General features: G+C 34.0%; 1 protein-coding gene across 13 annotated transcripts; it reads right to left on the bottom strand.

Moving 5' to 3' along the window:
- Positions 1-1522: 1522 nt before the first annotated feature.
- On the bottom strand, positions 1523-22824 carry oacyl (O-acyltransferase like). Of its 13 annotated transcripts, none has more exons than XR_012397170.1 (17): positions 22379-22824; positions 21415-21473; positions 19510-19540; positions 18786-18919; positions 18545-18623; positions 17081-17216; positions 14630-14874; positions 14305-14472; positions 10970-11072; positions 8868-8969; positions 8683-8786; positions 8450-8529; positions 7006-7116; positions 5767-5890; positions 5503-5689; positions 3050-3192; positions 1523-1829 (listed from the first exon to the last, which is right to left on the bottom strand). XR_012397170.1 is itself a non-coding variant. In XM_073935867.1 (17 exons), the coding sequence occupies exons 1-17, from the start codon at positions 22428-22430 to the stop codon at positions 1731-1733; spliced, it is 2019 nt and encodes a 672-aa protein (XP_073791968.1). In that variant the 5' UTR covers positions 22431-22824; the 3' UTR covers positions 1523-1730. The 13 variants fall into 13 exon arrangements, 8 of the variants coding, with proteins under 8 accessions (XP_073791968.1, XP_073791972.1, XP_073791973.1 ...); XM_073935867.1 differs by having other exon boundaries at positions 8621-8786; XR_012397172.1 differs by lacking the exon at positions 21415-21473.
- Positions 22825-23443: the final 619 nt, after the last annotated feature.

Here is a 23443-nt window from a genome sequence, read left to right as displayed (position 1 = left end):
ATATATAAATATAAATATATAAAGGTGCAAAAAATGTTGACCCTAAAATGGTGTTTAAAAAAAAAATCAGACTTTCTCCAGAACAAAAAAAAAAATATTCAGACATACAGTGAAAATGTCCTGCTCTGTTAAAAATCATTTAGGAAATATGTAAAAAGAAAAAAAAAAATCAAAGGGCGGCTGATAATTCTGACTTCAACTGTATATATTTATATATATTGATATATATATTTATATACATTTATATATTATATTCATATATAGGTTTTTCGAAAGAAATAAAAAACGCAATGGTTGCGGGAGATTCGTCTGAAATACGGGATACTCCCTGGAAAAACAAGAGTGTTGGCAGGTATGCTTACCAGTTTAATGATTTGATCAGCTGTAGTTAGAAATCAGACTGTTATAATCTTCTAAGCGTAAGGGCTTATTATGCAGTTCTGTCGCCATCTTGTGGATAGAAAACATCAACTGCCTTTGGTCTACTCTATGGCAGAATAATGGCCGCCTCTTAGAAATTGTAAATATTTTAAAATAGGCACTATTTTTATAAACTAAACTTTATAAACTTTTTTATAAACTTTTATAAACTAAAAAAGTCAAAAGTACATTATGTTGTCTAACAGCAGTATTATTTATCAAACTGCAGTGTCTTTCTGCTTGTTGCTGACTGTATGTGGGCGGAGTAATACACAAAGGTGAAGGGTGAAGAGGCCTTTGTGTGATGTTACTGGCAAAATATTGCACAGCTATCAGCCAATCAGATTGAAGAACCAGACAGAACTGTTGTGTGTGTGTGTGTGTGTGTGTGCATATATATATATATTTATATATATATATATATATATATATATATATATAAATAGCTATGGAAAATTCCAAGAATCTGTGGATTTACTATTTTAAGTCCCTCCCACTTGGAGGTCCCCTAACCTACTTGCGCTGTAATCCCTCCCCCTTGGAGGTCTCAGAGGCTGCAGCGATACCTACTTGCTTGTTTTCGAGTGTGGTCCTGAAACCCCTTCCCCTTAGCCCTACGCCTTAAAGCTAAAGAAAATTGGGACACCCCTAACTCTTGATGTGAATGCTCAAAACGAGGGGTAGGGGTAAGGGGAATGGCTAATGGGCAGAATTGGGATTGGGCCTAACATTATTGAAAATGATATTTGGACAGGGTTTGCTATTGAAAATCCGGGGTATTTCACCAATTCCTCCATATTGATTTCTGCTATTCTCTTGTATAAAATAAAACATGTCTAAAAACTTTATTTCATGCAAAACAAACTGCTCTGAATGACATTTTGTCTTTTACATTTGGAAGAAATGGCATCAGTAGTTTATGGAAAATAATAAAAATGACATTTTACTACAACACAAAACTATAAATTATAAATCCCAAAAGTGAGAAATTTTGATTCATTTTTAAGTTGAATTCTTTCCATAGCTGTGTGTACACATGTATATAGTTGTTAAATATTGTATGTATATATGACAACATATACTATATTGAACTCGGCATGTAATAATTCAGCACTTGAATAAATCGTTTATTTTACACACTCTAAAAACAACACCAAAGCTGTCTAACAATGTTCACAGACAGTTATCTACAGTCATACAGAATGAAATGGGGGAATAAATTTATTGTATGTAAATCTTGCTCAAATTTATTTAAATCTGTTTATTAATCTTTTCCTCTGGCTTCCAGTTCTAAGGGAACGCAGCAGGACTTATCGTTTCGGCTGGAAGAGATACGTCTTTTCAATCAGCACAGTTAACACATATCCTATGAAGATGCTCAACACCAGGTGACCCAGAAACAGGTAGAACTGAGGGCAGAAAACAAGAGAGAAAAGAAGACGTTATTCACACTAACAATGATATTAGACTTTAAAATCCATTTACATTGTTACAAAGATATTCTAATCATTAAAAATATTCGTAAAAATGCATAATAATTTCCACAACAATATTAAGTAGCTGCTGTTAACACTCTTAATAATAAGAAAAGTTTCTATTTCAAATACAATACATATTTTTAAAGGCAGTTTTCTCAAAGTTAGCCATAAATCTCAGCAGCACTTACAGCAAACTTCACATTTTTATTGTATTTTACAGAGGGATTTGTTTGTTATGCATAATTTGCCTAATGTATGCAACATTTAATTCCACAAAATTAGATTTGTTTACAGTATTTTCTGAACTATGTACCAATAAAATAAGAGGCTTCCAAAATCCTCAAAATAAAAACCTATGACTGTAATAGGATAAAAAACAAGAATTTTGAACCTGTCTTCATCCAATGTTTAGATTTGTGTTCTAGAACGTATGTAAATTAGCATATATTAAATTAAATAATGTCTCATTTGCATATTTCTACAATTACATTTTAGAAAATGTAATACATTAGGAAATATAAAATAAGATTTGTAATATATAAACTGGGGAAAGTAGTATAGTGATAAATGTTAGTTATAACATATAATATATTGTGCACTGTCGTGCCATAAAATTCATTAAAAAATAGCTGACAGTCACTTTAAATAGCATGAATATTTAGTTTTTCTGTATTTCTGATCAAATAAATGCAGCATAATAGACTTTCAAAATACATAAAAAAATTAGTCCCGGGCAAAAATATTGTGATTAATCGCATTCAAAATAAAAGTTTGTTTCAACATTTATATATGTGTGTGTTTATTAAATATATTTATTATGTGTATGCAATACACACACATACATAAAAACAAAACTAAAACAATTTTTTTGACATTAAAATTTCTATATAATTTGCATCATATGCATATTTTATATCTTAATATAAATAAAAATCTTCTCAAATATATGCATTCATGTGTGTATTTATATATACATAATAAATACACATTGCACACACATATAGCAAGTCAAACAAACTTTTATTTTGGATGTGATTAATTTTTACCCAGCACTAGTTTTTTTTTATTTTAACAGTAGGTAAAATGTCCGGTATACAATGTCATGTAAAATGCAGTGCCCTCATTTGCATATATTTGAAGGGAATACTTACAAAGTTGAAGTCTGTGTAGTGCATGGTTATCTCCTGTTTGCCGTTGTACAGTATAATAATGATGGGATGGATCAGATAACAGGCAAAGCTGATGTTGGACAGAGGAGCCCAAAGGCTTAAAGACAGAAATGTGTCCACAAACCCTGTAAGAACAGATAATTGATTTCATGCCTTTCTACTGGTCCAGCAGAAACACAATTATGGTTAAATGTTATTTCAAGAAGTAAGCATGTAATAAGGTGTATAATATACTGTTTTGCCAAGAAGTTAACTAGAACTTTTATCTCAAATGTTTTTTTTATGTCAGCATTTCAGTACAAAGCTTTAATCTCACAATTCTGAGTTTCATTTATACATTCTCCTTCGGCTTAGTCCCTTATTTATCAGAGGTCGCCACAGCAGAACGAACTGCCAACTATTCCAGCATATGTTTTACGCAGCAGATGCCCTTCTTGGATTCACACGCTATATATACACCTAATATATATATACACACACACACACACACACACACACACACACACACACACACACACACACACACACACACACACACACACACACACACACACACACACACACACACACACACACACACACACACACACACACACACACACTAAATACTAAATATACTTATATATAACCCACTATACAGTATATACTCAATTCACCTATAGTGCATGTCTTTGGATTGTGGGGAAAACCGGACTACCCAGAGAAAACCTACACAAACATGCAAACTCCACACAGTGCTAACCACCAAGCCTCTTCATTTTTAGTTTATATCTTGTTATTTTAAACAGTTTTTCCTTACAATTTAGAGTTTTCATCTCATAATCCTGAATACATTTCACGATTCTAACTTTTTTCTTTGAATTCCAAGTTTGCATCTCTAAATTTAGACAATTTACCACAGAATTCTGAGTTTAGACTGCTTTTTTTAACCTTTTATTTCTTAGAATTTTACAGTTCTATTTTACTATTCTGACTCTTTTCCTTTGACTTTTAAATTAGCATTTTATAATTCTTACGATTTTACCTCAGAATACCAAGTTTACACTTTTTTAATACATTTTAACAGTTTATTTTTCTGAGTTTTTATTTTATTTTTGACCTTTTTTTCCTCGCAGTTTTTTTTTGTGCAATTTGACATGCTTATTTTTATAATTATTTTACGGTGCATTGTGTTCTGCAGACTGATTGGTTATAGACAATTGTCAATCAATCTTCTCCATGTCTCCTGTGTAGTACAGAAGTGTTCAGCTTCCCAATTTAACATTAATCAACGATCGCAAGGATGCAAAAAGGGTTGTAACTGTCCGCCGCAAGACCGTCATAAAGAGGGTCGCACAAAAAATGTGCCGCATTACGCAGCTCCATAAACATAGGTTTATATCAGAGTACGCACACCGGCGCTGCAAGTCAGCAGCTGTCTGGGGTGCCCAGCTACAACTGAGGACACGGTTCATATTTCTGCCGCGCCACAGAGCGCCATCTAAATATTTTTATTTTAAAGAACATGCGAATGTGCGCGTCCGATGTGTGTAACTTACATATGACTGTATCCACAATGTATAACATTATCCACACAAAAGTTAAAAAGGTTTATGAACCCTATGTAGACAGCGATGAATGTTTGCGCATGACAACAGGTTCTGATCTTTGGTTACATTTAATAATACTGGACTTATTTTTCTAAGAAAGTTTGAACTTTGAGAGTGTTTAAAGAAAAGAGAAAAGGCTGAAAATGTTCATGCCTGTCTGAGAAAAGTGTATTAAATGTGTAGTGAGGGGTTTTACAGCGCTAAAACATCTATATTTAAAAAATGAAGCGGACTACTTCATGACTTAAGCCTATCGTGGGTTATTTTTAGAATGTAACTCCTGTGAATAACGAGGGACGACTGTATTTTAATGTACTTTTTTCTTGTAATTCTACTCTTAGGATACTGTTTTATATATATGAATTCACATTTTGCAATTTGGACTTTTTCCTCAGAATATTATGCATACATTTCCCAATACCAACTTTTGGTAAACACTTTAGTTTAAGCTCCAATTCCTACTATTTGCTACTGGTTTATTACCTGCTAAAACATTGCCTGTTTACCTATAAAGTATGTTCTTATTCTACAGAACATACCTAATCCCACTTAACACCTTAACTCAGCTTCTACCTTGCTAACTATTAATATGCAGGAGTTTATTGACCTAAAAGCCATTGTTAATGGTATGTTAACTGCAAGAATTGTACCTTAAATTAAAGTGACTAACTATATATTTCAATTTTACATTTCTGATTTTTTTTGGAAATCTGAGTTAGAATTTGAGGGAAAGAGTCGGAATTATAAATTGTGAGTTTACGTTTCATAATTCTGACTTTATTTACATCTCACTTTGAACACAAACTCCCATATCTGACCATATGTTATCCAAATTTTAGTTTTTACCTCCATATCCTTCCTCACAGGCCAGGATGATCCAAATCAGAGCCAGAGCCCACAGTGATCGGTGGATCCCCTGATAAATGGCGTGTGGAATGGACAGATGGGGCGGGACGTCTCTCAGCACATAAGCCAATCCCACTAGCAGAGCCATGACTGACAGCGAGCAGAGCCAGCCAATCACTGCCTGCCACTGCCACGTAACAAAAACCATCCGTTACATGACCGTAAACTCAAAAAGTAGCTCAAGAAAAACATTAAAGACATTGCCTGGTGCTTTATGAGTGCCTCTTTCTTGGTTGTCATGTATATTCCAGCAAGAACACCCAGCAGATACGGCCCATATCTTGTGTAGGGTTTGTTGTAGTAATACTGAAAGTAGCTTTCGTATGCTCTGAAAACAAGTCAACCGGTACAGAATTTCAACAGTCTGAAATGCATCTGTCAAATTTGAGACTTTTACTTATGTGGGTCAGTGGATTTAAACGGGACCTGTTATGCAAAAAACACTTTAAATACAGTTGTGTGGCAACAGCAGTGTGAATATAGCCAGTTTTGGACCTCCCCCTAGTCTCCCAGGTTCAAAGATTAATAATTTAACAGTTTTAATCAAATAAATGAACTTATGTTTGTGTGCTTAACCTCTTAAAACCTTGCTCCATAACAACTGTGGCTTCGTGTGACTGATAACCAAGAAGATAATTTCTGACAACTTGTTATCAGTAAAATGTTACCATTCTTTCTTTTAGGCTGCACTGCCTTCTCCATCTAGCACGGATGGGAGGGTGCAGGCTCACTCTGTCTTGTGTGTTCTGTTATGTGTGTGCGTAACTTTTTTTGTGCAGATCATTTGTTCAGCCTGACAACTGATGATTCGGCTGATGAAGGATCTATCTTACTGGAGCCCCCCTGGGTGGGGCTGAAGAGAGATTACGATAAATATGGGGGGAAGAGGAAATGTGCTCTGCCACCTAGACCCTGTATGCTTTATCCATTTGATTCATTAAATTAATTTAAACTTATTTGAAGCCTCTGATCGATCTTCGAACCTAAGTCTTATTTCTCGGGCCATTATCAGGCCATTCACATCATTCGCGCGTATCGCGCCACAGGTGACATGTTCAATACTTGATTCCCCCACTGTATGTTTTTTTTTTTTTCAGATTTTTGTGCTAGAATTGAATGCAAATTAGAGCGCATTTAATGAAACAATACCCCTTTTGCATATTTAACATAACATTTTAGAAAATAAAAAAAAATGTTAGCAATTCATAATGAAATCAATAAGCTGGAGTTTGATGATAGTTTGATGATAATTATTGGTTCAATTTCTTTATCCTGTTCTCCTGGAGTGTCTTGCCTTAATAATAGGTCATAAAAAAATCGTACTAAAACTGCCTCAGTATTGCACTCCGCATCTGCTATAGAGGCTGTAATCATAGTGGTTCAGACATGCTGTGTGATCACATCGCATCAGTTTAATTTTGTAATTAAGAAATGATCTCTTACAGTGTGGTTGGCTGGTGCACAGGCAGATGCAGGAAACTGGTGATCAGGGCTCCTGTTACACTCGACAGCATTAAGAGAACAACTGACACCACCACAAGTGCACACTTGTTCCTGAAAATAAGCAAAAACGCGTAATAATAATATTGTATTCAAAATAGTTTTAAAAATAGACTTCCTGATTTGCTTTAAACGAACTATGATTTCTGATTATTTCTTATTTATGACTAACACTGTACTCTATTAGAGTGGTGTGAAAAGCTTTTATTACTGATACATTACCATGCAAAATTGTGGGGCTAGTTAAAATAAATAAATAGATCAAAATTAACTAAAATAAAAGATTATTTCTAATTAGAAAAGATGGAAATTCAATAATTAGTACCAATTTAATGTATTATTAATGAGTTAAAATTTAGATCTTAAAAGGCACCTATTTTACCCCTTTTACAAGATGTAGGATAAGACATTGGTGTCTCCAGAATGTGTCTGTAAAGTTTTAGCTCAAAACACCCAGCAGATCATTTATTATATAATGTAGAATCTGCCCATTCTGGTGCCTGATCACAATGTAGCTGTTTTTGTGGCCTGAGGCTTTAAGTGTAAATGGTTCTCCATGCCCACAGCATGACGTGCATGTCTGCTTTATTATTGAAGATTCTATCACTACAATATGACAGTGGACATACACACAGTCCAAACAGCTTTCAAAAGTGGATTTTCATCATAGGTGCCCTTTAAAAATCTTTTATTTTTCTTTTAATTTACTAAATATGACCAAGATGTGTTTCATTTTGTAAACATCACCCTGAAAATATCTACACTGTAAATAATTGCTGTAAAATGTACAGTATTACTGGAAATTTTGGTTGCCAGTAATATTGTAAAATGTACAAGTGCACCGTAAATCAATAATTACAATACTGCTGTAAAACTACAGCACAATTATAATTTTTAACTTACAGTGAGCTTGTAAATTTTACATTATTACTGGCAAAATGTACAAGCGCACAGTAAATTAACACTTACAACTTTGCTATAGAGTATCCAGCACAACTGTAATTATTAATGTACAATATGCTTGTAAATTTTACAGTATTACTGACTAAATTCACAGGCGCATTGCAAGATAATAATCATAACTGTGCTGTAGTTTTACAGCAGAATTGTAATGATTGATTTACGGTGCTGCATTTTACAGTATTACTAGCAACCAAAATTGACAGTAATACTGTAAAATGTACATCAATTATTTACAGTGTAGATATGTGCAGGGTGACGTTTCCAAAATGAAACACATCTGGATCATATTTACATCTTTTACAAAATTGACAACCACAATTAACAGTAATACTGTACATTTTACAGCATTTTCAGAGTGAGTTACATACTAGAAAATATAATTATTTAATTTATAATATACAATATGCAAATGGACTGAACTTACATTCTGTACAGGAATATCAGTAAAGGTGTTGTTGCGTAAAACTGGAAATCAATGGAAAGGTACCAAGTCCAGGGTGCACACTACAAAATAAAAACGTAAAAAATGTAATAATGCCATTCTTTAAATATGCTGCAATCAAACAAATCTTCTAATTAATCAAATTAGCCATACAATGTCAGTAATGGTGAGGAGGTTATTGATGAGGAGCAGGTTTGACCACCAGTATTTCTTACAGCTTAAGACCTGATCCTCCGCAAAGAACCAGAAAACTCCTCTCGGAACCACAGAGAAGAGGCTGATGACCAGGCACACAATGAAGAGGTGCAGAGGCTGAATCCTGCCAAGAATATCAGGAGATCATCAGAAAAATCAACCCTGAAAAAATCTTTGTGAAATCTGTAAAGATAAGAAAACAAACCGCTTGAATCGCTTGAAGAGGTAATTAACCACCAGACCGACACTAAGAGTGTTATCTGACCTCCGGATAGTGCCCAGCAAGGATTTGGCACTCAGAAGACCTCTGGCACAAACATACAAAACACTATCAATAGTAATACATTTTTTTACCATAACATAACCATTTAGGAACACATTAGTTCTGAAAAACAACTGATTTGTTTTAACATTACAAATTTTATTTGTCAGACAATAATTGGTTTATTCGTCACACTTTATTGGTCATTACAATGTTTCATTCATTTCATCGTGTATTTAAAATGAACTAATAATGAACAACACTTGTGCAGCATTTACTAATCATAGTTCCACATTTACTTATGCATTATTAAAATGCTTGTTACCATTAGTTAATGTACTGTGAGTTAAACTAACAATGAACAATTTTTTTTTCATGAACTAACAAACACAGACGAATAAATACTGTAATAAATGTATTGTACATTGTTTGTTAATGCTAGCAAATACATTAACTAATAGTAACTAATACAGTACAACCTTAATGTAAAGTGGTACCATTTTATCAAAAATATAAAATAGCAATAATGGAAAAATTGTGTATATTTTCCTCTATTTTAATTGGATGAATACTTTTACACAATTTGATGAACAATTAGTGTGGGCAAAAACTAATTAGCACATTTTTAAGTTGGGTAAGTAATAGATTATAAATTACTGACTACTACTGGAAAATTGTGATCTGATTTCATTACTTAATGTGAAAAGTAATCAGATTACTAATTACTTTACTTTGAAGTTACTTTTAAAACATAAAATATACCTATAAAAATACAGAATAAACAAACTGCAGCTCAGTAATTTAATATTCACTAATACAAATTACAATGGGTTGCTCTGAACAGCTTGACATATTCAAAAGGCTTTAAGAGATAATTCACCCAAAACTTAAAATTCTCTCACCATTTACTTGTTCCAAACATATTTGCCTTTTTTTTTACATAAAAGAAAACATTTAGAAGAAAACTGGATACCTGTAACCATTGACATCCGTAGTATAAAAAAGCACTGCAGTATTTGAATGTGTGTTTGTCTGAAGTTATTAGTCTACTGAAATGTGTATATTTCAAACAAAATATGAAGCTGATCAGTTTTCTGGAAAATGCAAGCAAACGCAATATGCTCTCCCAATATGTGCGTGCAAACTGCACACCTCCATTGGAAAAAACTTGTGCGCACAAAAGACGCGATATGTGAACGGCCCATAAGCAGCTAAGCTTCTGTTCACATTCACTCCCGCTCCAGCACAAAAATCCAATTTAGCCTGTTTAGGCTGAGTTGGAGCGCCGTGTTTTTGGGCAACAGTGTCCTCCTTGGTGACGAGTATTGTCATAAAATGCTTTCTATTCAAGTGCTGAAAGAAGTTGCTGGTCGAGTTAAAAGCAATCAAAAGTTCTTTAGAGACTGGACATAGTCTGCATTTCACAGCAATATTTTGGTTTTTACGCTCAATAAAATCAAAGTAATGTCTGTACTTCCACTTGAAGAAGCAACCACTCTCGACAGAAACCATTTCAGCTCGTGTTCTTCAGCAATTTAACAGTGCATGCGTAATAACTGATGGTGCAGCGGTAAACGAATAGGCATTTTCTTTTCTTATAAAAACAATATTTGTAAGACAAGTAACACAATTACATTGACTTTAGTTAAAATGTCATTTATTACATTACTGCGTTCCCCAAAAATGTAGTCAGAATACAGTAACATGTTGCTGTGGAACCCAACTCAACAATTATTTAATTTTCTTTATTTCATTAGTTTTTGTAAAATAAATGTTGCTTTATTTATTTTTTTATTTCAGTTTAATGTTGATGACCGATTAATGCCTCCTTCCATCAGAGAAAATTTGCTACTGAATTTCAAATAATTTTATTTTTTTTCCTACTTATATAGTTTAAATATAACAACAAGTAAAGGAAGTACTATGACCATTGAGCGATGTATAGATTAAAAAATCCTACTCCTTTTTTCTCATGGCTAAGAATTGGCTCTAATATGTTTTTCTATATGTTGGCCAAATATGAGCTGTTGTTTATGCACCCTTACCCCAGCACCAGAAAGGAGTCCACCGCTAAATACACAGGCCCACTGAAGGTCAAGACATACAGAGGATTGTTTTCCACCATCTCCTTCCACCTCTTTTCATTATCTACATCCAAAAAACAAAGCAAAAAATAAATCAGGGGAAGCTTTAACACAGACAAAACTTCACAATTACAGCAATGCACATATACAGGCTGGCTGAAAAAATAACTAGACATTAAAAATTGGTAATAAACTTTTCTAATAAAAAGTAATAAAATTTCAAATACTGCCTTTTGTAGGAGATCCCTGAATTAATGTTTGGTAAATATAAAATCCAACTTATTATGCTCTATTTAGAGATAAATATAGTGATTGAGAGAGGATTTATGGAGTTGTCATCCTGATTCCAGTGATATTAAAAGTTATGTAGCAATTAGGGATTTAAGATTAAGGATTAGAAATTACAGATCAGTTCACTTAAAAATTGAAGTAATATTATTAATCACTCACCTTCATGTTGTACCGGTTCCCTGAGACCTTTGATCTTAGGAACCCAAATAAAGATATTTTTGATGAAATGTGAGAGCTCTTTCATCGTCCATTGACAATAATGGTTGTATTTTATCAAAATCTGGGAATAGTATAAAAGAAAATCCTCAAAACAGACCATATGCCTTCAGTGGTTCATTCACTCTGTGAATAATTTTTAAACAAAATAAAAATAATGACTAAATTCAACTGTTTCTTCTCCTCTGTGTTAGTATAGGGTACATGTGCTTGGTTTCAAAAGGCAAAGCATACATCAGACAGAGCACAGTGCTATTAAATGTGCACAATATACTGACACTGAGGAGAAGAGACTGTTGGAAAAACTCACTATTTTTGTGTTGTGTCTGCTCATACTCATTGTTTCATAATGATCAGATTGATCAACTGAAGGAATATGGACCATTCTGAGAAAGTTTTTAGGTATTTTTATAAACTTTGAACATAGCTGTCTATGGAGGATGAAAGAGCTCTTGGATTTCATCTAAAATATACTATATATACAGTTGAAGTCAGAATTATTAGCCCACTGTTTATTTTTTCCCCCAATTTCTGTTTAACGGAGAGAAGATTTCACATTACTAATCATAATAGTTTTAATAACTCATTTCTAATAACTGATTTATTTTATCTTTGCCATGATGACAGCACATAATATTTTACTTGATTTTTTCAAGACACTTCTATACAGCTTAAAGTGACATTTAAAGGCTTAACTGGGATAACTAGGCAGGTTAGGGTAATTAGGCAAGACATTGTATAACAATGGTTTGCTCTGTAGACGATTGGAAAAAAATATAGGGGGCTAATTAAAGGGGCTAATACTTTTGACATAAAATGGTTATTAAAAAATGTAAAACGGCTTTTATTCTAGTCAAAATAAAACAAATAAGACTTTCTACAGAAAAAAAAATATTATCAGACATACTGTGAAAATTTCCTTGCTTGGTTAAATATTTTTTTTAAATAAATCAAAGGGGGGCTAATAATTATGACTTCAACTGTGTATAACTATCTATATTTACATAAATAATAAAATAATACTTTGTGTTTAGATGATTAATAAAGATATCTGTGGTTTGAAACAACATGAGTAATTAATGACGAAATTTATTTTTTGGGTAAACTAACTCTTTAAATATTGCCTAGTTACATTTCAACTATGGCTGCACAATATTGGAAAAAACTAAAAAAAATTTATATGTTTGCAATATACAGTTGAAGTCAGAATTATATTTTTTCCCCAATATCTGTTTAACAGAAAGAAGATTTTTTCAACACATTTATAAATATAAACGTTTTAATAACTCATTTCTAATAACTGAATTATTTTGTCTTTCCCATGAGGACAGTATATAACCTTTTTTTATATTATATTTTTTATTTTGACCTTAAAGCACAAAGCAATACAAGAAGCAACAACAACAACTATAAAGACAGAAAAGGCTAACAAAACAGAAAAAAAGACAAAAGACAGGAAAAAAAGATCGATTTTAAAACCATTGTTTTATCAGTTCCTCCAGTTTTAGACATAGGTTAACAATGTTACACATATATTTCTAGGCCGCATTTTCAGGCAATGCGGTGATCTTGCCAGTACATAAAACTTTACATTTTAAATTTCTAGATATGAAATATTAGAATGAAAATATTGCTTTACCCTTTGACTGCCTGCTCAACCAAAAGGTTAACCATGTTTTTACTGTTTTAAATAATGACTGTAAAAGTAATTTAAAGAATGACTGTTTTAAATAATGGTTTACACACACAGCATTGCTGGTTTAGAACAAAAACCAAACAAACATAATCATGCTGCACCACTACACTTGATTTTGGTTTTATTGTTGTTGTTTTTTTTTTTACAATAAAACCAAAATCATGTTAAATGAGAATCTGAAATATTTGATGTCATACTTTATACAAAAAAAGGTGATTGTTTTCAAAAATGTTTATTTTTATTTATTTTTTTAATAAATTGGTCTTACACTTTATATTTTCTGATTTTTCACAGTATATGTATTAATTCTGGTACTTTTACCATAGGCGACATATTAACCATTTGGTAGAGGTTGATATTTTAGAAATGATGGGATGTTTTGAAAAAAAATGCATTGAGTGTGTTAACTAGCAAAATAGCAAAATGGTTTTAAAAACTAAAAGTGCTTTTATTCTAGCTGAAAAAAACAAGACTTTCTTCAGAAGAAACAGTATTATGGGAAATGCTGTAAAAAAATCCCTTGCTCTGTTAAACATCATTTGGGAAATATTTGAAGAAAAAAAAATTCACAGAAGGGCGAATAATTTTGACTTCAACTGTACAGTATATATTGCAACATTAAGATAATTTCATAAGATGATTTAAATAACTTATAGGAAAGATTTTTGTAGGGAGTGTGTAGAGCGTATAAATAAATATATATGATCAAAGATACAAATAGACAGTACTAACAATGTAAGGTAATTAAACAATGTAATGGAATGTAAAATAACACTGTACCTGTATAATATTTAGTGTTAGGCAAAATACAATTAAACTTTGTCAAAGCTACACATTTGGCTAAAATGGCTTAAATTAACCTGAAATCTTACACAGTTGCATATCTTAAAAAATACTATTGTTTCTGTAGTCGTCCTGTAGTAGGGTTACACTTTGCTTGTGTTCTGAACTGTTTTGTAACTATAACCACAACTTAAAGGTGAAGATTCTGAGATTTGACTATTGCATATTCGCACATCGATGCCGAAACGATATATGGTGCAGCTCTATTTTCAACCACCCTGTATTTCAGTCTGAATGCCCTTGTTCTCACCCAGGTGGCTCCAGGCACTGAAGTGCACAGTGTGGCCTGAGATGATCCAGAACAGGCTGAGGATACGGATGCCATTCAGAGACGAATAACTCCTTCCAGAGCCTTCTGTATCCAGCAAACCCTGACTGCAGTTCTGCACTGAGAATCCCTGAAGCCATGATACCACAGCTGTGAAAACGCAAAATGAGAAGAGGAGGGGAGAAATGTGAGGAAAAGGCATGGAGAATGCAAAATAATCAATTATAACGGCTCAAATCAGAGAAGTCACATTTGCTATAAAATCTAAAATGAGTATCTGTATGTGTGTGTGTGTGCGAGTACTTGCTCTTTGAGAGGCTCTGCTGCTTGCTTTCTGCATTCTGAGTCTTTGTCTGTGTGGTGTCTAGGTCGGGACTGCATTCTTTATTCTGATTGGCTGAGCCATTAGTCAAGACAGTGCCGTATTGTTTTGAGTTGGAGGTTTGAGCTAATCCCACCACTGGCGCCACCTCTCTCATTTGCTTCCTTTTTATCAATGCCACAAAGATGGAAGCTATGAGAGGAAGAGCCAATAATGCACAGCACACAGACCTAAAACAAAAACCCAAAAACAAACATATTTACCCAGTAACATCATACATTTCATCTACATTTCATAAACTATTATTTACCTAGCAAACAAACTACCACCCGTCAATCACTTTTTCCGCAAGAGGTTGGTCGGTAAAAAAGGTGCACAACCAACAGTATTTGAGGTTTTCACTAAAATGACTAAGTACAAGTGTGAAAGTGAAAGACTGAAGCAGTGTACTGATGCTGTGACACGTTACCTGATAGATTCAAAAGACCAAAGAGTTGTTAGATAGAGACAAGATTAATTAAAAATCACCTTTAACAACTATAGTGAGACACGATCCAGCGGTACATCCTTGATAAACTTTCCGACGTGCACTGCTCTCTGGAGCTACGAGCGCATGACAGTGTGTGGCTGTGTGTGTGTGGTCACGTAATGTGCGTTTTAAGTGGAAGGAGGGCTGTTCAGAAATGCTAGGTAAAACACAATGTGGATGTGGATCTTTTTTTTTTAAATGCAATTTTAATACTAAGACGTATTAGTGTAAACGGGGCCTGAGTGTGTATTTTTCGTGAGTGGGTTTGCGACGGGGGCAGGGCGGAGGATCAGCGATGCCGGCTTAGCATCATGTTGTTTATTGACCATCGGCGTTGTCTTTTGACCATTGACCATCCTAGTAAATGTAGTCTCAAAGCATCTAACCAACTATACAGAATATTACAAGAAACCACACAAGGATGCATTTCCTAAACAACCACGTAACTCGCTGCTGAATTATCATAGTATGATGTACGTTTGGGAAAAGAATGATGTAGTGACGACTATTTCCCAAAACACATAGTTTCTCTGTCGCAGATTCATCGTTTGAACCATATTTGTTATAATGTAAAATGCCCATAATGATGCTCTAAACAGCGTGGAGTAACAACTTCTTTAGAGAGGAACCCTATAATTTCTTTGTGCAAATTATATTGTTTTACACGCACATTTTTTAAAAATCCAATATTAGTTTTGGTAAAAATATGCATTCGTTTTCCATATTTATTAAAATACATGTATAGTGCTTACAATTTAATTTTAATTATGTTCTAGAGAATTATAAAAAAGATGCAGCTCTAGCATTTGACAAAGGACAGCTTCCAGAATCTCTCCCAGTTCAGTGCTGGATTTAGCTAAAACTCCTCAAAGCAGGAGCAGCTCCAAACATAATAGACAAAGCTGTGGATTTTGAGTCACAACCTGTAAGTGTTTTTATCAACACAATCTCACGGCAATACGTAACTTTTTCATTTAGTGGCTAATTCGTATGAATTCGTACGATCTAATTCGTACAATTTAGTACGATTTGCTTATCCCCCAATGATGGTTGGGGTTAGGTGCCACGCCTTCTTTTTAAAATCGTACCATTTCGTACGACTGAACTCGTACGAATTCGTACGAATTAGCCCCTAAACTGGCAAAACGTAAAATACTTACGTTTTCTCGTGAGATCAGGCTGGTTTTTATTTGTTAAAATTTATCTGTTATATGCATAGAGTCTAGCGTTAACGGTATGTTGTAGCAAGGACGTAAACAATGAAAAATGCAGTTTGGCACCATTAACAATTTAGCTACAAATACATATTTATCTGTCAAAGCGCTGTAAACACCCACAGTCTTCACCAGAGCTGCAGTGTCTCTTTATGCGGCCGCTTTCCCTGCGTTCTACATCTCAAATAACAAACTCGCAAAATATATGCAAATTATTTTATTTTACTTACACATGCTTATTACCCGAATATATATAAAAAAACACTTGTCAGATTTTATTTTAGAGAGCAGGCATGAGATTCAGCTGTGTCCTTTTCATTTTCTGTCTGATTCAGGCTCAGACTGATGAGGCTAACAGTTTGACAATGACTGAGAGTATTTAAACAACAGCAAAGTGAGTGCTAATTGAGGCGAGGTGCTTTTCCTGGTGACATAGAGCCAATCCGCGAATCACAACACACTATGTTATCTGACCAATCAGAGCCTTTTAGGATATATCTCACTAGAAAACTTAATAGTTGTTTTCATATTAGCGGAGTAGCAGTATATAATTAAAGTAAGATATGAAAAAAACAGATTTTTTTACAAATGAAGCTCAAGCACACATTGCTTTGCATCCCATAAACACAACCAAGCCTTAAAAATACACTCTGGACCACCCCTTTAAAAGTATAGAATGTGTGTGATACTCACAGACAGACTATAGCAGACAGGTCTATATTGGGCGAATCACTGTGGCATTGAGTCATAAATATGCCCAATGTGGAATCCGGAATTAAAATGGAAGGCACAGAGGGAAGCAAAGACATTTGTTGCTTCTGAAACGCTTCTGCAGGCACAAACACACAAATGTAGACAGAATGCACTATGCAAATACTATGCACCATACTATACACTATGCACAGTATATTTATACATTTTGTAAACTGCATTTCAATAAATTACACAATGTTCAGTCATTTATCTAATGTAATGACAAACACATTTGCAAATGTGCATTTGCATCATTATTTCATTTAACTTAGGGGTTCCCAAACATTTCAGCCCACAACCCCCAACATAACAATGCCAGTGGCTTGTGACCCACATTATTCTTGGAGGTGAGTATACTGTAAATATAGAAACGTTGCACACACAATAGGCCTATATACAGTAAAAAGTGTAACAGTCTAACAACAAATATATCATTTTTTATAGTCATTAATTCATTTGTTTAATTCAATATTAACTTCACCTAATGAGACTGGTGGGCACAATATTTACAGCACATGTCTAATATTGGTTGCATTTTGGAGACCACAACTTGTTCAGTTGTTGTCTGTATTTATTTTTAATGTATTTGAGTGCCATAAAGGTGTCAAAGTTTAACCTGGTGCCATAATAATAATAATAATAATAATACCTTTTTTCATAGGCGCCTTTCAAAGCACTCAAGGGCACCTTACAGGATGTCACAGGCACATTATAAAAACAAGACAGAAGAGTAATAAACATAATGTTAAGAGTCCACCTGATGAATATCTAACTGTGGCAATTGTATCTGGATGCAGCCTTTATGATGCAAGCTGAGATTGCATCCCTCAACGATGCAATGTCAGACACAATGCACTCAATGGAGTGAGTGATGTCACTGTGACGGGTAGGGTTAGGGGTGGGGTTTGGTGAGCGCATTAAAAAGCATTGGATGCAGCTCAGATTGCACTGCACCAGGTCTGCATCCAGACCCCTCTCAACTGTGGTGCTATGCAGCTAAAAGCCCTGCCACCCAAATGATTTCATCTTAAAATTTGGAACTGATAACAGTTTAGCCGCAGAAGATCTCAGTGAGCACCGAGGAGTGTACCAGTGAAGAAGATCAGAGAGGTAATCAGGTGCAAGGCTGTGAAGAGCTTTGGAAGTTAATAAAATAATTTTATATTGTACATGATATAGAACAGGAAGCAAATGCAAGTGAAAGAGAATTGGAGTTGTGTGTTCAGAAGCACGCGAGCGGGTGACTAGCCTAGCTGCTGAGATCTGGATTATTGTAATACAATCAATCTACTGCAGCAGATAATTCTAATTATTTAATCAAATTTATTTGACTTTAGAAATCACCAAGCAAGCCCCTGACATTGTCCCGCGACCTCCACTTTGGGAACCACTGATTAAACTCACCATGAATAACTAATGTCTGCACTTCAGAATCTGTACAAGAGTCTGGAACGCAAACACCCACAAAATACTCCACCTTGTCCTGCAAAACAGAAAAATATCACCAGGGATCATTCTTTCATCTGAATTAAAGACTGTATTAAGTTGCTCATTTATATTCCAATATATGAAAATCAAGACTTAACACAACCTACTGACTACATGGTACTAGATACACTTATTGTTAAACGAAAAAAAAATGTACCTGTTTGAGAAAGACCTGGCAATACTGTCCTCTAAACCCCGGTCCCTCCACAGACAGACACTCTCTGAGAGATCCGGGACGATTCACATTTCCTCCTTCTACATCACTGCCTATCTTACCAAACGCATCATACACTACAAGAAGTGGATAAGAAATAACATAAAAAATGAAGGAAACTTATTTATTACATCTATTAAATTAAATGTCTCATTTATAGTATGTATGTCATTACATTAAAACAATACAATAATAGCATGACATATTATTACATAATAATATTTTAAATATTACATTAAAGAATCTACTAATGTAAATTGTTTTAATTGAAATTGTTGGAGAAGACAAAATAATTGCACCATGACTATTTTTATTATTTAAAATGTATTAAATACTTATAACTGTGTATAAAACCATACATTTAAAAACATTTGAATAAATGTTGGTAAATCACAAGTTCTTTAAAAAACATTTAAAAATGCACATTATATATATATATATATATATATATATATATATATATATATATATATATATATATATATATATATATATAATAAAATAATATCTACAAGATATGCTAAATGCTTTCCCAATGCAACATTAGTATTTTATTAAATAAATATGTAAATGACCCCCAACACTGTTAACAATCTGAAAAAGTCTGAAAACTTGAACCAAGTCACATATAGAACTATATCAAAAATATGCTGTCATTATTACTTACTTATAACAGCAAATTTGCTTGGAGTCTCCTTCTGTAATTCCATCAGGAACCCCATTGTGTCGTCCACGCATTTCAGTGACACATTCCGGGCACATGCGCCATTGGAAACGAACAGGTACATGAGAGTGACAGCACTCCATGTTAACTGTATCATCTTGTACAGTGTTTCATTTTCGCAGTTTCACTGGTTTAAATAACGTGAGAGCACGACACATGATGGGAGAAGAGGTGCACATGTGACCCGCTATACTCTCCCACCGTCCAAAATGAGCATGGAAATCATAATGACACGCTCGGATGCTCAAGTCTGTCCATCGTGCTCAAAATAAGCACAATCAGCCCTTCAGCACCGCAAGACCAGTGACTGAGCGTCTCGACCACACAAAGTTTGGTTTGTGAATCTGGTCTCTGATCTGACGAGGTTTATGCAATATCATATCAAGGCGTCAAAGTTGGAAAAACAAGCCTTCTTATCAGATACAGGGTTTATACAGGCACAGCCTAACGAAAATCAAGGACTTTTAAGCACTTTTTCCAGCATTTTTATTTTCAAAACTGACATGCAACATATGGAACACCTGAAATGTATTGTCAGCAACCCATAAAAACATTGCATAGGAATTTAGACAAATAAAAACATTAGTAATAATAGTATAATAATTAATTCATCATATATTGATAATTAATAATATAATCAACCTGCCCTAAATGTGCTTGTGAAATGTTTTTTTTTTTTGTACTCAAGTAAAAATAGCACTACACCGCAAAAAAAAAAAAAAAAAAGAAAAAAAATATATATTTTTTTTTTTTTTTTTTTACATTTTTGTAAATAACACTAATAATAGGTAAAAGTACAAAGTGTTCTTTTAAAAAAAACTATTCACAGTACTAGTTAGTTACTTTTGAAAAAAAAATCTATACAATTAAAAAAACACAAAGATACAAATATAGGAATAGCAAAGGAAGTTTGCTTGATAATTCCTTTCATTAATCTTTTTCAATAGCACTGGCAAAACTACCACATGCTCTATAAGGCCATAGAGACACTTGTCCATTTTTAAAACCATATTTTCAAGTTTTAATTAAAGTATATGATAAAAAGATTTAAATTAAGCCTTTTATTTACATATTCTACACTATTTTCCTTATTTGCTCATTCTTGTCTTTACAATATAACAAGTTTGTTTCTTGATCAGCTGTACATCACATGGACATTTTATTTTACACTTGATCTTAAACTGAAATAGTTTTACAAAAAAGACAAGTACACCATCGGGATAAAACAATAAAACTATTGACTTCGTTTCACTTGAGCTATTTGAAATATGACAACATTTCTCAAAGCAGAGCCTTATTGTTTATTTTGATAAATGTATGTTAACAGACTGCTTTGACCTGTAATGGCTGTACAATTTAGTGATGCTTTAAGACAGATCAGGATACAGCTATTATGTATAAATCACACAAATACCTCAGCAGAAACATGTCTAGCATAATTTTTTTTGTCACAAAGAAATAAAAAGTTTCACCTTTGCTAAAAGTATAAGTTTCACTTCACGATACAGCCAAATAAGAAGTCCGTCAGCATTGTCATCTGTCATGAGCTAATTCTAAATGCTTGATAGTTTTTGACTAAATTTAGTTAAGGAGCAAAGATAAAAAATGTCTACTTTAGCGAAGAGATCGCGACTATATAGCTATATATATATAGCTATATATATAGCTATAACAGTCTGAGTGCACACACGCGATGATGATGATGATGATGATGAGAGGACTTGTCGTTCGTTTTAAAAAGCTTAATTAGGAGCTCGCATATGTTTTTTCGATTAACGTACATGACTGCGCTCTCATGTTAAAATAAAGCACTCGCGACATTTGCAGAAATGAGTAATTGCGCACTACCTGCATTCCCGCGCCGACATTCAGACTGGAGAGTGACAGGTCAGAGGCGATCAAACTCGCTGTCGGGGAGAAGAGAGCAGCGTGTGTAGATCGTCGTCCGCGGTTCAATTAGGCCTACTCTTGCTAATAACATAGGCATCTCTATAGTGAAAACATCCGAAAAGCATTATTCCAACAAAACACTTGTTTTTCGGTTGTTGTTTTTCTGTCATTTTATTATTTTTTTTTTATTAATATACGAAAGTGATAATATACAATCACAGTATGTTAAAAAGAAATTGAAGAGACAAAAAGAGCAACAATTTTGGAAAATTTTTCTGTCACTTCTTCTGCACAGGTGGCGATTGTAATAACTTTAAGAGAAGCGCGGCTGCCTGAGCGTGCAAGTCCGATCATGAAAGAGTGGAAGTGCAAGTTCAAATATGCAGCCAGACTGTTGCATTTTATTTTTCCGGCGAGAAAACTGCATAGAAGTTCTCCTTTTACTTAAAGCACTTTTAAGCACTTTTCAACAAAAGCCAGTTTTCCAGGCCTTTCTAAACGCCAAATTCAGCATTTTAAGCACCTAATTGTGCGAACCTTGCAGATCAAGAGCGTCAATGTTTAAGAAAGCTGAAATATATAGGCTAGTTAAAGTTAAACACGCTGCAAAACGTAAAATTGAACGCTTTTAAAGCTTGAAGATAGATAGATAGATAGATAGATAGATAGATAGATAGATAGATAGATAGATAGATAGATAGATAGATAGATAGATAGATAGATAGATAGATAGATAGATAGATAGATAGCCTACTCATAAAGGTTAACGATGCTTCAACTACATATGGTTAGGCTTGCTAGCTAACTTAGTTTGCTTAACATGTTTGACTTACGTGTTTAGAAGTTGCTAACACATCAACTTCCGGCATGTTTGAAAGAGTAAGTTCACTCAAAAATGATAATCATATTTTCAATTACTTACCATCATGTCCTTCCAAACCGTTCAAACGTTCAATATCCATACATTCGTTCATTTCCAGAAAAAAAAATTAAGATATTTTGGTAAAATTTGAAAACGTAATGGTTCTGACTCATTCAGAGTCCAGAAAACGTGCGGTTCAATATCATTTTTAATCTAAGACATTTTGTGCGCAGATAAAACAAAAATAATGACTTTATTCAACAGTTTCTTCTTCACCTCGGTGTCTGGAAATTGGGCACGTTTACGGCACGGTAAACTCCAGCATGGCACGATCTACTAACGTTAAGTCGTTACCTTTCTAACGCGATACTGTTTACAACATATTAACTAGAATGTTTGAAGTGCTATCCAGGTCCATATTTAATTTAATACTTGTCAGCGAGTGTCTAAAGTTTTCATTGCTAGCAATAAGTTATTATCAGGTTGGTAACATTTTTATGGTGGCCGAGACAGCTCAAATGTGCTGCAAATAAAACATTAGAAAAACACTGAGATGAATCAACATCTCAATGCGACAATGCACGTACAGAAATGTGCTGCAACAAACACACAATGGAAATGGACCCGCAAGAGTGACAAACCCAGCCATTTGTCCTAAAAATCACATGAACATCTTTGGATCAGGGGCGGACTGGGACAAAAAAAATCTGACCTGGCACTGTAGCCACACCAGGCCACATTACCACACCGACACAGCCCCACCCACAGACACGCACATTCACTACTTATATTCGTGTATAGATGGTAAAACTATATAAGCAGTACCAAGTCTAATATGTATTTAAACATTTAATGTGACTGAAACAAAAACAACCCATTTATAGCAAAATTATACATTCATTTCATTTATTCCTTTTCTTTTCGGCTTAGTCCCTTTATTAATCTGGGCTCGCCACAGCGGAATGAACCACTAACTTATCAAGCATATGTTTTGGGAAACACCCATAAACACACTACAGACAATTTAGCCTACCAAATTTACCTATAGTGCATGTCTTTGGACTTGTAGGGGAAAGAGAAAAGAAGATGCAAACTCCACACGGAAACACCAATTGACCCAGCTGA

Source organism: Danio rerio, chromosome 21 (genome assembly GCF_049306965.1).
Source record: "Danio rerio strain Tuebingen ecotype United States chromosome 21, GRCz12tu, whole genome shotgun sequence".
Classification (NCBI taxonomy): Eukaryota; Metazoa; Chordata; class Actinopteri; order Cypriniformes; family Danionidae; genus Danio; species Danio rerio.
This window is presented reverse-complemented; position numbering and strand designations above follow the sequence as displayed.

Bases quoted from the DNA above. Each gene is read 5' to 3' on its own strand.
- oacyl (XM_073935867.1), bottom strand. From the start codon at position 22,430: ATGAACGAATGTATGGATATTGAACGTTTGAACGGTTTGGAAGGACAT. The intron at 17,217-18,544 runs GTGAGTTTAATC...TTGTGCCTGCAG, and splicing joins GCAGACATTAGTTATTCATG to AAGCGTTTCAGAAGCAACAA. The intron at 14,875-17,080 runs GTGAGTATCACA...TTTTTGTTTTAG, and splicing joins CTGTCTGCTATAGTCTGTCT to GTCTGTGTGCTGTGCATTAT.